Source organism: Apaloderma vittatum, unplaced genomic scaffold (assembly GCF_000703405.1).
Source record: "Apaloderma vittatum isolate BGI_N311 unplaced genomic scaffold, ASM70340v1 scaffold8315, whole genome shotgun sequence".
Classification (NCBI taxonomy): Eukaryota; Metazoa; Chordata; class Aves; order Trogoniformes; family Trogonidae; genus Apaloderma; species Apaloderma vittatum.
In genome coordinates, this window is record NW_009716459.1 from 35,143 (window position 1) to 51,223 (window position 16,081).

The 16,081-nt window shown below is 38.4% G+C and overlaps 1 protein-coding gene across 1 annotated transcript in view; it reads right to left on the reverse strand.

Moving 5' to 3' along the window:
• The window catches only part of EFR3A (EFR3 homolog A (S. cerevisiae)), a 35,148-nt gene continuing 19,067 nt past the window's right edge, over positions 1-16,081 (reverse strand). Inside the window, 9 exon segments of the mRNA XM_009869539.1 lie at positions 1-180; positions 1,351-1,400; positions 2,015-2,118; positions 3,170-3,218; positions 6,634-6,722; positions 12,386-12,513; positions 13,485-13,552; positions 14,072-14,203; positions 15,676-15,837. Coding sequence (XP_009867841.1) covers positions 75-180; positions 1,351-1,400; positions 2,015-2,118; positions 3,170-3,218; positions 6,634-6,722; positions 12,386-12,513; positions 13,485-13,552; positions 14,072-14,203; positions 15,676-15,837 — 888 coding nt within the window. The 3' untranslated portion in view covers positions 1-74.

Here is a 16,081-nt window from a genome sequence, read left to right on the forward strand (position 1 = left end):
AAAATTTGAAAACTCATCTTATTCTCTCTATTGTACTCTACTCTAAATAATGTCCAGCAGACTTCAGAAGACACTTAATACACACAAAGGTCTGGAAACTTCATCTCATAGACTGGAACAGATTGGTAATGAGCATGTCCAGCAGTAATGGTCATCGTTCCTGAAGGGCTAGGTGGAGGTCTGTGGGAGAAGAACAATCAGTATATATAATTCATAACTATATGGATTTTTTAAAATAACTTTATATACTAATAGCTGAGAAATAAGAGTAAACACGCCCTCTTCCCCCAAACCATCAGTACTTTTTCCTATTCCTGAAATTCTAATAAAATTATCATGAGGTTTTTTGGGGTACTCTGGTCTAAATTATCAACTTCACTGATGTTAGAGAACTATGAAAATGCATTTTATTACTAACAAATACCACTTACACTGCACAATGATTTGAGTGTTCAGTATCTAATTAAGGACAGACACAACAATGGCAAAATAACAAGATTCCTCAATATTACCAATATACATAGAAATAGCATAAGAATATAAGTACACTATGACTATAGGTATACTATGGCTTCTGGATATTGTCCACTATATAAAAGATTCAAAATATTAGCAAGAAAATCAAAGTCTCTGTTCTAGATGAAGACTTCTACTCTCCAGTGTACTAGTTTTGGCTGGGATAGAGTTAAATTTCTTCATAGCAGCTCGCATGGGGCTGTGTTTTGGATTTGTCGTGAAACTAGTGTTGGTAAGACAGGGATCATTTAGTTATTGCTGAGCAATGCTTACAGAGTCAAGACCTTTTCTTCTTCTCGCCCCACCCCACCAGCGAGGAGGCTGGGAGGGGACAGTCGGAACACATGACCCCAAACTGACCAAAGGGATATTGCAGACCGTATAGCGTCATGCTCAGCAACAATAACTTCAAGGGAAGAAGTAGGAAGGGAGGACATTTGGAGTTACGGCATTTGTCTTCCCAAGTAAATGTTAGGCAGGATACCTCTCTGCTTTCCTGTAAGTGGCTAAACACCTACCTGATGATGGGGAGTGGGGAAGGAATTTCTGACTTTGCTTTGTTTGTGTGCATGGCTTTTGTTTTACCTGTTACGTTGTTACCCATGTGTTTTTTTACTGTCACCCTTCCCATTCTCTTCCCCATCCCACTGAGAGGAGAGTGGCTGTGTGGGGCTGAAATGCCTACCAGAGTTAAACCATAACTTTCAGTTAAGTCAATTATTTTCTCCCTATTATACATGTTTAAGAACATGATGACATGAGTATCTGAAAGTAGTCACAATGGCTTTATAATTCATTTTTCATTCCTCACATTCTTCTTGCATAAAGCCTTACCGAATGGTGAGTTCCAGTATCTGTGCAAGTCTATCATGAAGCAAGTTTGCCTAGGAGAAAAAGAAAAAATTGCATTATTAACAACTATATATTAAACTGAGCTAAAATGACTGTACAAGACCACACTTGGTGAGCGTGTTCTGCATCATCACACAGCAAACCCAGGCAGCATTTCCTGTATCGATTTCTTTTCTCCTTGCTTGCAAGGATTCTTGAGCCTCGAAGACGTATGTCAGATTAAGTGACCCTGTCTTAGAGTGCAAGGAGTTATACAGCAAATTTTGATGTTGCAGACAGCAGTTTAACAAACCTGAAATACACTTAGTTGTTCAAAATACATAATGGGGTAAATACTGCACCAGTTATCCCAGGAGGAGTGGACAGTGAATCTGGATTTCAAAGACAGCAGGGAAAACATTAGGATGAAGAGTGTATGACATTTCCATTCCTTTTCAAATGGTTGAGAAACAATCAAAAGCACACTTTAAATAACTGGAATCTACCAACATTGATAACAGGGGACACAGTAACCAAACACAAAGAAAGCAGCTTTAGAAGTAACAGCAGCAGCGACATGATAACATAAATCACGTTCAGCCAGCACAGCCCCGTTAATGCTTATACTAATATCTCCAACACTGTATGACATTTTTCAGAAACTCACTTTGGTTTCACATTGTGCTGCAATTTCTTCAAATGGTGCTTTTTGGAACTTTTCAATCACAAGACGTCTTTTTTCTTTTTCCTGTTCTTCAAGTCCATTGTTATCTAAAAAAAAAAAAAAAGACAAATGTAATCTTTGCCTATTAAATATAAATGATATAAACCTTCAAATGTGCCCTGCAGAAGCAAACAAGAACTGTATTTGAAGTGATGCAACCATACTCAAATACGTCATTGCTTCAAACGCAAAATGCAGATGCAATTTCAGGGATCTAGTTTGTGCACCCCAGTTTTGCCCCTTTCTTATTACACACTTAATTACGAGTACATCCAGGCTTCCTTTGCTTTACTATCTGGACTCAAAATTGCACAGAGGCTCCGTTTCAGAAGAAAAGAAGTGAGTATCCTCCTTCCCAGCATCATGCAGACAGGTGGGCAGTTTTCTATCAGAATTTGGGAAAAGCAAGTTCAATTTCCATGGGCTGAGTGAACCTAGAGCCAGCCAGAATTTTCCAGCATGTAACGAATTTAAGTACCTCTTGGAAAACTGTCAGATTAAATTACTATTTAAAATGTCAGTGTCTATTGTTATAAAAACATCAATGTTTAATCCATACTAGGACAGGATTTTGGTGGACCAGACAGCAGCAATTAGTGATTACTTATAGTGATATGAAATAAGGAACCTGGATAATTCTGAGTTCTGGTAGCTCAGTCACTTGTCAGAAAAATATTCTTTTAGAAAACTGAGTGTTTCTGAAGTCCACAACATGTACCTTACAACGTATTTTTTGAATGCACTGAAGACCTAAAATTTTAATATATAAACAAATACTTAAGTTGCTTTATGAATAATAATCAACTTCAAAATCTCACATTATTTATAGCTTGGCCTATAAGGGCAAATTCAATAGATGATAGCCATTTACCCGTTTTTCATTCTGATACATTATCTTCAGAAAATGAATTCACTGAAATTATCGAGATATCATTTCAGAGATTTAGAAATAAACAACTGAAGTTTTGAATGAATTTACTAGCTGAAGAGAATCAACCGTAATATTCTGATTACATTAGCCTGGCTACACTTTTTTCTCTAGCAATTCCACAATAATCTAGAACTGTGTTGCATAAACAGAATTGAAATAAATCTTACCAATTGCTTTCTTCAAGGCTTCAAAGGTGATTTCTTCAGTATTATCAACCTAAACAAAAAGAAACAAATCCCCTCAAACCTCACATATAAGCTTCTAAAAAATCAGGAATGTGATAAACAGAGAAGGCTGAAATAGCCACTTTATAAGTTTCTAATGTCTTTATCTGGAGTTTCCATGACAGCCAACAGATCACTAATTGATATTTCTTAGCCACTGCAATTAGTGAGGAAATTTTTGTAAAATGAGACCAAGGCGAACTTTGAAAATTCTAGTCAAGACACTCTATGTCAACAATACTTTGGAAAATTACTTGAATTTTGGCAGAACACTCCTTTGAGAGTCAGTAATATGCTGTGGAATATGCCGTTCAGCCTCTGCGCCAGTTCTCAGACGGCTGTTGTAAATAACAGCAACTGCTTCCCGAGACTGGCCGAGTTACCAAGAACATGATATTAAAATAAGAGATGGCAGTGGAGGGTAGCATGGAAAACGGTTATAGATTTAGGCTATCTTCTTGTCATTATGGGCTCCAAATAATTTGGTGCTTATGTCATAAACACTGGAACTAAAGGGCTCTTCATAACAAGCCATGTCTGACGCACTAGAGAAAATGTGTTCATTTAGTGATATGAATATTCATTTGCTGATGCAAATGTACTTCATCAGGAACTGCTTGGGGCTGTAAAATTACAAAAGATGCACGAACATTTCTCCAAAGAGCTCCAGCTCATGGACCTTTGTGTTCCCATTCCTTATAGACCTGTATTAGTAAGTATATTTAAAGTGAAACTACAGTGATAGTATTTAGGGGTGTATGTTTAGAGGGCAGAACAGTGCTCACCTGAATACGACACGGTTTCTTGGCTTGGACTATCTTGCTTTAATCCATCAAAACTAACTACATGCAGCATTTCTGTTTCTCCTTGTAAACATTAACTGTTTAGAATAATCTAATATGATTTATTAGATCTTTTAAAAAGATCTTCAAGGTAGCAAAAAGTACTTTCACTCAATTCAGGCGACTCTGAATTCTTTCAATTTTTTACTTCATTGACTTGATCTACTGTAAATGGAGAAGCCAGAAGAAGAAGCTGATTCATTTTTAAATCAGTGATATTTCAGGACATGGAGCTGTAAATAATACTTCTCTAACAAATTTTACTACATTAGCATTTTATTCTCTACTTCTGAATATACAAAAGGTTCATAAACAAACAGATAAACACCCTTTGCATCAAGTATTTGTGTATATAGCTTGAGATAAAGAGTATTCAGGTTTTGAATCACCTTTCATATAATTCCTATTTGGTAAATATTATTTGTAAATTATACTCAGATTTCTAATTCACATCTGCAGTAGCTGCTGATATTAGCCAGCATTATAGTTGGTTATTAATATCACAGAAGCACTAGTTGTTTTTACAAGTGCTTTCATCTTACAGAGATAACTATGGAATAAAAAACCTTCTGAACAGGATTCACTAACAGACTTGACACAAGAAAAAACTCTGATTGTGCTGACAAAGGTATTGCTGTATACTGTAGCGTATACAGTAACAGGTATTTTATGGATAAATAGTTATCTACCTCAGCTAGTGCAGAAGTGATACCATACATCACTAATGCCAAAACTTCATTAATTAACCAGTTTATCATCTCAATCATAAAGCATTATGCTCTTCTGCTTGTAGTTTAATTCTGCTGACAGTTATGGATTATGTTAGACTTACTAATCTACACAGCAAGAGAACTAGATTTAATATCCTTGTGGACTTTTTTTTAAATTTTCCTCCTCTTGAGTTACACCATCTTACGTAATATCACTTGGTAGTGCTAACGTAATGGTTGGACGTGATGATCTTAAGTGTCTTTTCCAACCTAAGTGATTCCATGATGGATATATTGCAAGAGCGCCATAGTGGACCTTCACCATGACCAAGACTTTTGTCCTAGTTTATCAGTTGCTCATGATATAGGCATTAAGGTTCAGTCAGTAAACCAGAAAATACTGGGCTTCCCTTTGCATTTTAAACAAACACTGTAAAGTAGTTAAATGAGGACGACTTTGTTTCATGTGTTTCTGCCTAATAAAATTCTTGTTTTTAAGTGAGACAAACCGTAATTCATCATCCAAGACACTGCAGCACATTAAACTGAGAGCCCACACAAAGATTTATCTACAACTCTTCAAAAATGTCTGCATATCACTGCTTAACATAACATCAGCGTAATTGTTTGAAATCTGAGATGAAAACTTCTCTCAATTAATTCTACTTTCAAGAGAGATGTTCAATCACCTATAATACATGATTTTTAAAAAGGATACTAAAGACAAACACTCCCATTCCTATTAGGAGCATTTACTTTCTTCGCAAAGCTAAAGATTGTGACAATTTGGTTTATTTTTCAAACATTTTTTTCTTTGTTCCCTTAAACTTTTACCTAGTTTACCTGTATCCTTGCTAAAGCACAATAACAAGAAGTGAACACAAAATACCATTTGAAGTATCACCAGCACAAAGCAGAAAGGAATAATAATGATGCAAAACACAATCTCATAAATCAGTAAGTTCTAAAATTAAGCTTTCTCCTTTGCAATAGCTTAATATTTCATTTTTTTAGATAATATTCAACGTGACTTTATCTGTTTCATGTCCCCAGCTGGTTTGTGCACAGGGATGCTAAAGGCAGAATTCATTCGCAGGTACAAGCATCTCAATTTCAACAGCTAATCTCCACTGCAGCCAGAAGAAATCTGGTTAATGAAAATCAGCAGAACCTTGAAAAAGATTCAGCAGAAATAGAAATTTATTTTAAGAAACACTTCAAATGAAGTGTCAAAAGATGTGGAATAATTTTAATTATAATGCGCTACTCCAAAGGGATAATTAGCTACGTCTCCATATGCTACATATGAACTTTTTGTTGCTACCTTATCCTTAGTGTGACTTTAAACCACTGTGCACTAAACTCTTCTGGAAGGGAAGAGTGACACTGTAACACCAGGGTGGTACGTAACCTGCCTAGTCTTTACCTGTCCCTCTCAAACACAGCAGGTCTCCCACTAGTCTTTTATCTGTCAGCCCCACATTGATGAACGAGACTCTCACATACTTCAAATGATTCAGGAATTTATTTGATCCCTCAAAATTTCAAGAAAATATTTTAGAATATTTACTTATAAAATATTAGTTATTAGGTACATGTATGCATTTCTGCCCCATACTCTGCAGTACTATCTGTGAAAACTATAGTGACAAAATACTCCACATTTTGATACCACAAGATTCAGTATCAGTGTCTTTGACAAGACATTTCTACTAACACAGGAGTTTAAAAAAAAAATCCAAGCCTCAAAGCATTTAACATTCCAGTAACAATTAGATATTAGACTTTCTGGGAAAACTTCACTAGCATCGCCTCCATGCTGCTGCTGCTTTAAAATACCCTGTGATTTTCATACCTTATCATCTGTGTTGTTGCCAGGCAGAATATCAACCTGAATAGATACTGTGTCCACAATGCTCTTCCTCCTGGAGAGTCTGTCCTCATCTAGAAGAAACAGAACTTATCTCGCTTTCTGTGTAACAGCTGAAACATGATCCATCAAATTCCTGCACATCAGATGCAGATTTGTTTCTGCATGCCTGTTTAACCCAAGATAATCTATTTTATCATTTGGATCGTTGCAAAAAATGATGAGTTGCTGCTTTAAATTATTAAATATCAAGGAAAATAACCTTTTTATCATCTCTTCTCCTTCTCATCCCAAATCTTGGCAATCATCCCTTGAAAGCCCAGAATTTTCAAAAAATTAAATGAGATCTTACTCAAATGCATAATAACTAACACAGCACATGATGATATATTGCTGCAGAGTAACTCACAAAAGTTTACAGAATTGAACTTAAGTTTTTTGGTTGTGAAATTGAAACACTAAGGTCTTAATCTGAAGGTATTTGGAAACAGAAATGGGCTTACTGGAAGATGACTCACTGACAGAAAAGAAATACAGATTATTGAATGGAAATGAACAACAGTCTTTCCTTATTCTTGTTGCTACAAGTACCATATTCAGCGAGTCTAAAAATCGACATGGTAAAATAAAAATATCTCCATTCCTAACTTCCTAAAAACATTCTGGTAAATACAGCTGGCCTAAAAAGTTGTCAGGATAAGACCAACTGTGCTAATACTAAAAGAAGCACAACAATTTCAGCAATGCATAAGCAGATTATGATCAAATGATCCATCAGCTGATGGATTTTCCTTTTGTGACTGCACTCCTGAGATAATACACCAATAATCTTTTCTCATTTTTGACATTTAACATGTTAGTACAAAAGTTCAACAAACAATAAGAATACCTTTACAATTCTATCATGAGGAACCTCCAACAAATGGAGACTTGAGCAGCCTGAGTTCCCTATATTTCATTTCGGAAACCAAGAACTGCAATATCATGTTTCAGATTTTAGCCAAAATCAAGCCACTTGGATCTGGCCTTTATTATTTGATGACCTGCACAGCACACGGTTAGAAGCACCTACAGGCACTTGATACCATAAGGAGAACAACTATAAAACTCCCTCCCAACAAAGCGGTTTATGTCGGTTCTCCTGAAAGCTTTGCTTAAACCACTTCTAGCAAAGCACTTTTGTAGTGCAAATCTTGAGCATTAACAAGGAGAATTCATTCCAGCGGAGCTGAATGCACCCAGCTTTTAAAAATCAAGAAATAACTTTTCAGAAGTCATGTAAATGAAATGCCATTTTAAGATCAGGAGGCAGTGGAAGAACAAGATTAGCAAAAACCACCTGAATTCTAGCCATCTTTGCCAGGTTCTCAGGGATCCTGAGCATTTCAAGTGGCATTTTGAAGGATTTACTTAATTTTTAAGCCCCCACGGCTCACTGGTACGTGACCCAATACACATAGAGTCCGAGGAAAGCGCCTTAGCCCTCAAGAGCAAACACAAGAGAAAACTACATCTTTGCTGCCATCTTGCTGCTCTCTCTGTAACTGACAGGCAGACACCACAAGATACTTTCCTCCATAGAATTCATTCTCGTAATGGATGCCTCAAGATACTTGTCTAATAAAAAAATGCCCATTCCTCTCTAATTTCACCACAATAAATGGGGAAAAAATCGGAAAATTGCCATTTTTTTCTTGCTATATGATATAAAGCTTGCCTACACACACAAAGAAACCAAGAGGCAGTGGTGCAGCCCCAATAACCACTGCCTGGACCCTGCCAGGGCTGTCCCAGGAGCTCTGGCCCCATGGTCCCGGGGGTGGCACCCACCCCATGGGACAATGGGATCAGCTCCGTGGGCCACCTTGCTGACCGAGGCAGGATCTGTGACTGGGGTGTGGGACACATTGTGAGATGCAGGGGAACAGCACCTTGGGATTGCACAGGGTTTAGCACAGGATGTTTACAGGGGAGGAAGCAGGGTGAGGAAAAGGAGGTTTGAGACGGTTTGAGAAGAAGCAACCTGGTGTGGTGGGAGGTGTGACCCTGCCCATGGCAGGGGTTGGAACTAGATGATCTTTAAAGGTCCCTTCCAACTCAAACCATTCTATGATTCTATGAAAACAGAGGGGTAAGGGGATAAAGGCTTCAGTCGCATGTAAATTGGTCGCTGATCAGTACATGCATCTGGCCATGGCCTGAGTCTCATCAGTGCAGCCTGTCCCAACTTCTGATTAAATCCCATTTTCCTGGATGAAGGGCTCTGTCATTTGTGCAGGTGTGTGCATGAGGGTCTGAGTGTAGCAACTGCAGCCAGATCACACGTCGGCAAGCCTGTGTGTCTGACGCACGGCATCAGGAGTGTGATCACCAGGCGTGTGATCAAGCTGGACCTCCCTGCGGAGGAGGCACCTGGAGAGACCAGGAGGCCCCAGCCAACTGTCAGAAAGACCAAGGAGCCTGGGGAAAGGGCTTTGACTGAGACAGAATCACAGAATGTTCGGGGTTGGAAGGGACCTCTGGAGATCATCTAGTCCAGCCCTCCTGCCAGAGCAGGATCACCTAGGGCAGGTGGCACAGGTTTTGAATGTTTCCGGAGATGGAGACTCCACCACCTCTCTGGGCAGCCTGTTCCAGTGCTCTGCCACACTCAAAGTAAGGAAGTTCTTCCTCATGTTCAGATGGAACTTCCTATGTTCCAATCTGTGTCCATTACCTCTTCTCCTGTCACTGGGCACCACTGAGAAAAGACTGGCCCCATCCTTCTGACATCCACCCTTTAAGTATTTATAAGCATGGATAAGATCCCCCTCAGTCTTCTCCAGACTAAAAAACCCAAAGTCCCTCAGCTTTTCCTCCTAAGAGAGATGTTCTAGTCCCCTAATCATCTTCGTAGCCCTTTGCTGCACCCTCTGCAGCCGTTCCCCGTCCTTCTTGAACTGAAGGGCCCAGAACTGGACACAGCACTCCACATGTGGCCTCACCAGGGCAGAGAAGAGGGGGAGGATGACCTCCCTCGACCTGTTGGTCATACTCGATGCACCCCAGGATGCCATTGGCCTTCTTGGCCACCAGGGCACAGTGCTGGCTCATGCGTCACTGTGCACAAGGGGGATCTGCACCAGCAGCTCGACTGGGGCTGTGGGCCTTGGGGATGCACATGCTCAGGTGCCCGAGACTGTGGACTGGGAACCAGGAGACAGGGGGTGGGCAGAGATTGTCTGAGCTCAGCTACTGGGGGATGCACACAGAACATACACGTGTATATGTGTCCCACTAACAGACCTCTATCCTGACCAGCCAGAGGAAAGTTAATTATTGTTCTGTAAACAGTTGAGAGCTTCTTCCAACTTTCTACCAAGTTCCCGTAATGTAACTTGAAGGGGTAATTAGTACTGTCACAAAAATGACAGCTATAACCCTACTACCTGCTCAGGAAACAAGATAGAAGCTCCCACATCATAGAGTTCCAAATAAAGAGTAAACACAAAGGCAAACCTTGCAGGAGATAACATTGCTACAGGCATATCGAAGAAATAAAAAAAAAAGCAGAAGGAAACACTAAATACACTAAGTACAACACAATTTCCGGCCTAACGGCCTTCTAAAAGCAATTTTTTTTATTGTGCACACCCTAGGGCACATCACATCTAGCAGGAGAGCAGGCTGACCTACAGCTCATTTTTACCTTTTGACTTGTGTCTGCATTTATGAGGTTTTTTCCCTGATGGAAATAGAGCTAAATTTAAAAAAAAATATGTACAGACAAAAAATTATTACATTTACATTTAAACTATCAGCTTCCCCCCTCTTCCCCTTAGTAAGAAAGAGAACAAGGTACAAAGTTGTAAACGGGAATGTTTTTCAAACTGGTAAGAAGTATCAAAAGCTGAAACAGAGACAAGATGATTTGATGTCTGTTAAGTCATTGTTAAGCATTATAGCACTGATATTCAGAAACACTAGAAATAATTAGGATAAAATCGCTACTGGCTTTTTGGGCTCAATCATCACTTTCACAGGAATATACAAAAAATGGATTAATCTTTTACTAAAATTAAAGATGTATTTTGAAACACTGTATTCTAGCATTACAATAGCAAAAATGAAACATTTAATTGAAGTAAAAAATAAGAAATCTCAGAACTCCAATATATTCACTTTGGTCCTGGTTCAGTTAAATGAAAACCTTGGAAGCTCAAAATTCCACAGGATCAGAGATTAATGATCCTAATTAGATATGGTAACAGCCATGGTACTGGTTTTGGTTACTGCTCTTTACAAAAAGATCACAGAAAACTCCATCGGATTCACATGCATTAAGATTTACCATTAAATAGGGATATTTATCATCACCTGAAGAGGTAGTTCATCACATAGCTGTATCACTTAACCTGGATGTCAGAATTTACATATCTTCCTGTGCAGGAATGCATTCTTATCAAGGTATCCATGAAAACCCTACCAAGGTGATTTGGGTACAAATATATCTTAATTTCTAGAAGAGGCTTAACATAAATTTCAAACCAAGATATCCTTCTCATTCCATTCTCATTCACTCAAAGACAGTAAAAATTTCAAAACATAACATTTCCTTACTAGCTATCTACATTGTCTGCCATCACTATAATATAATGTTAACTGGGGGTTTTTTTTCTGATGTCAGAAGAAATAATTGGTCAAGTATAGCAACTTTTTCCTTTGTAGAAGACAACCAGCACCAGAAAGCACGGACATTGTGGCTGTGTCAGAATGTATCACTGGTTTTGCTGCTAGCACTTGGGACAAAACCCCATCTTGCTGTTCTGGATAATGCATTCCCTGCCACTGCAGGTATCCAAAGGAGCTTATTGAAGAAGAGGCAGCAATGTCTCTGAATCACCTTGCAAGTGTGACAGATCTGGCATTCACTGTCCGTATGTAGCATGTTTATTTCTACACATGAAATACAAAACACAGAAATCACATTTTCCTGCTAGGCACTTTTATTTCACCAAAAGGGGACACCTCAGAATGGGATGTCTCTTAGTTTATTACAATAGCGAACAGTTATGCAGAGCCACGGAAAACATATGGTTAATAAAACAAATTCTTCAAACATTTTTTTCCCATAAACTGCCCAATCAGCTGTTGAAAATGTATTAAAAGATGAAAACACACAATGTCACATGCTAGCTTGTCATTCACACACCATTTGTGTACCCTGGGCAGCATGAACTCTCACAAATCTTGCCCAGGCACACTTTATTTTCATCATGTTACCTGATGCTAAGCTAGGTATCTAATGGAGGAAAACATAACATTTTGGATTAAATTAACCTCTGCTCACTAAGAATTTGACTAAGGCCAATAACTCAAGTCAGCAAAAGGTGACACTGCAAAAGGATGGAATACATTCCATCCAGCGTTTACATAAAAAGGACAAAATATGCTGATTTGTACAATCCTTCCCCATCTGCTAACTCAAGTTAATACAGAAAAGAAGTAATAATCACTACTGTCTTCTTAGACATTCTTTTGAAAGCAGAGATCTAACTAAAAAAAGCTGAAGTGCGTTCAAGAATTTTCTGCCCCACTTTCTGAAATTAAGGGAAAATCCTAAAAGGACGAAGCAAAATTTTACGAGGATTAATTTTTGTTGCCACGTAGTCACGTTACAGTTCACTGGCACACAATGCATTAAGAGATCATTCTTGATGACTTGTACTTAGTAGTTTTGCCACTAATCACCACTTACCTGTTACCTGGGGTACGTATGGAACTGACAATCTTTCCACACTGTATCCACTGCCTCCTAATGATTCCACAATCTTGTTCGTCAGGAAAAATAAATTTTTTTCATCCTTCTCTAGGGATTTTGGAAGACTGCCAAAATACATATTTGAAGTTACTATCTAACAAGAGAGATTTGCTCATTAAGTAAAATAGTTCCCCAAAGCAAACAAAAAGGGTCAATGGTAATGACCTGATGGAAATACCATTTCCTCATTTTTTTAAGAATTAGTACATGCCCCAATATACACCTCTGCAGTATATTAAATTACCTTAACTCTTCTTGGTTATCTGAAATGTATGTTCCTCACCTATTCTGCCACCCCTTGAGAGAAGATGGTCTCTCAGGACTTATTTTAGAGAGTCCAATAAAGAGCCACTGAAGTGGATTAAGGGATTGAAGCATCTCTCCAGTGAAGAAAGAGAGGGAGCTGAGACAATTCAGCATGGAGGAAAGAAGGTGGAACTTACTGATGTGTAAAACTACCTTAACGGAGGGAGGGAGGGTTGGAAAGACAATAGAGCCAGGTTCTCTTCAGTAGTGCCCAGTGATGGGACCAGAGGCAACGGGCACAGACCGAAACACAGAAGGTTCCCTCTGAACATTAGGAAATACTATTTTACTCTGAGAGTGACTAAACACTGGCCCAGGTTGCCCTGAAATATTGTGGAGTCTCCATACTTGGAGATATTCCAAATCCAAATGGATGTGGTCCTGCTCTAGGTGACCCTGCTTGAGCAAGGGTGTTGGAAAGATGATCTCCGGAGGTCCTTTCCAACCTCGTCCATTCTGTCACTCAGTGACCATACATTTTGCTGTTTTAGCACTTAACCAACCACCATATTGTGCAGATGTGTCTCTGACTACAACATAAAGTGTCTGAAAACCACATTTTTTCATTTATGCATATATGCTTTTAATGCTTGGTTTTCTTCTGCCTATCCGGTACGTTATTAAATCTTTACATTATTTTCACATATGCAACATATTTCAGTGATGTGTTGTTTTTAATACTAAAACAGGTACTTCACTGTTCAATAATTCATATTCTATACTGACTTACTTGCACTTGTCTTTGAAAATTGTTTCTGGTAGGAAATAAGATGCTTCCACACTTCTCGTTTCGATGACCTGAAAAACACCCACAAGACAAACACTACAAATGGAGCAGTTCCATCGCTATTTCCTCCAATGATCAAGTTGCTTAAAGAGGTTCTATTGTAGACTACCAATCCTTCAATAACATCTACCTCAGCACTAATGAGGCATTAGAATTTCTTTTATCCAGAGAACAGAGCTTGTGGTACTCACCCTTCAGACTAAAAATACAGTTCTCATGGTCTTGTGCATGTCAGTACTATTTTACCAAAGCCAGTGTGGCTGTGAAGTCTTATACCAGATGGGAATTTAGCCCTTTATATGGCACCATAAACAAAATAAAAATGCTGTACCTTGAGAGAGTAATATTCTGTGCTTAACCGTAAGAGTCAGCAAGTAATGCCACTGGAGACCAAAGACAAATAGCAATGTTGGTAGACACAAATATAGAAGATCAACATCACAAGCAATTACTGGACAGAAGTTATTTACCAGTTTTACAACAGACTGGGTACTGTTCTAAATTACTTAGATTACTTAATTATGTGTTACCTTGCTGACATGTTGACAAAAGGCAGGAACTGCAATCATCTGACTCAGAAAATTTAGATATGCTGCAACCAATGCCATGACACCACAGCGATTAAACATTGGCAGACTATCCTCATTGATGATGGCAATGTCCTGAAATACAGCGTATAGCATTATATTCTCCAAAGTTAACAGACTGTCCCGAATACACAGAAGTCAAAATTAGGAATATTAACACCAGCTGATAAATGAGGACTATCTGGTATTACTTAACATTTAATACCTCTCACCTTAAAAATCCTAGTCTTTTAGCTCACTCCTGAACTAGGTATATATTTATCTGAAATTAGAGAGCTTGAAAGATCCAACCTCTACGAAGAGAAACAAATATACTTAAATAGACTAAAGCTAGAGATGGATTGGTTCAGATTGGAAGTTAGGAAAAAGCTCTTCCCCATGAGGGTGGTGAGACACTGGCACAGGCTGCCCAGAGAGGGGGTGGAAGCCCCATCCCTGGAAGTTTTTAAGGCCAGGCTGGATGGGGCTCTGGGCAGCCTGATCTAGTGGGGATGTCCCTGCCCCATGGCAGCAGGGGTTGGAACTAGATGATCTTTAAGGTCCCTTCCAACCCTGACAATTCTGTGATTCTAACTCAAACATCTGTTTCTCAGAAAGAGCAGACGGGTTAATGACTGGCTGTCTCTTGTTCTTATCACCTGGTGATCATAATTTTTTTTCAGAAAAACTAGAAACAGTAGCTTAAAAATAAAAACCATTCTTGTGAATCACACATACTGTACCATAATGGGAGTTATTTAATGCTTATTAGCATTTCTATGTTTATTCAGATTGTATTACTTTTTTTTTAGTAAAACTCTTAACATCATTTTCATCAAGTAAGGATTTGGTTCAGAGACATTTTAAAATGAAGGATGCACTCTGCATTTCAGCAGTTTCATAGCGCAGCTGCACACTGTGGAATAAAGCTAATGGCAGAGAGTGAACTGGGTATACAGGACACAATTTCATCACATTTCCATGGCACAAGCTAGCATTTTTTCTTTTTTTGAATGCTTTAATTTCAACACAGATAAACCTATCAAGTTATATAGTTTCACTGAGGACTGTATGCAAGTATGCAATAATGTCTGATCCTGTAAAGGAAATATTAAGACGTAAAGTCTGTCAACACACTAACTGAATTTTACTCTAAGGTAAAATTAAATAGGCTGGTTTGACAAATATTCCCAACCAATCAATTAACCAAAAGCTTTCTTCCAAGGTGAAGAACAACGACACAAGGTCTCAAGGTTGTAAGAACACCTTGTCAATCTGCTAATGAATATATTGGTGATTCTAGGGAATGTTTCAACAAAGCTCTACATCTGCTGTGTTTCCTGAAGAGAACATGCTATCAAAGTTTGTAAAAAATCCGATTGGTTGAAGCTTCCCTATTAAAAAGTGGTATGCACAAAGGGCACTTCCTTAATGTAACTGATCTAATTTGGACTGAACAATGTGACTTCCAATTTGGAGACAAACATGCAAATGAAAATGTTATCCACATCTCCAATTACAAATATAAATTATCAAGCAACAAATCCAACACTGATTCAGACTCTCACCTGCAAGGCAATAGCTAATCGAATGAGGTCAATAACCACTTCTTCATTGGCTAGTTCAATTGTGATAAGAGCTAGAGATGTAAACAGGAGTTCAAAATTTTTTTGGACGTTGTCTTCCTCTTTGCAGCCTAAGTAGATGTGTCTGTACAACTGCTGACCATGCTATAAAAGACAAAAGAGGGAAAATGAGTATCAAAATCACAGGATAATTTAGGGTGGAAGGGATAAAGGTCCTCTACTCCAACTTCCAACTTCAAGAAGGGCCAAATCTGATGTTACATCATTTTATATAGAAAATTAAAAAAATAAAGAAGGATAAACCACATGTATACACATAAGACATACACACGTATACACACAGACAAACCAAGTACATGATTACTCAAGACCATCAGTTTATAGAAGC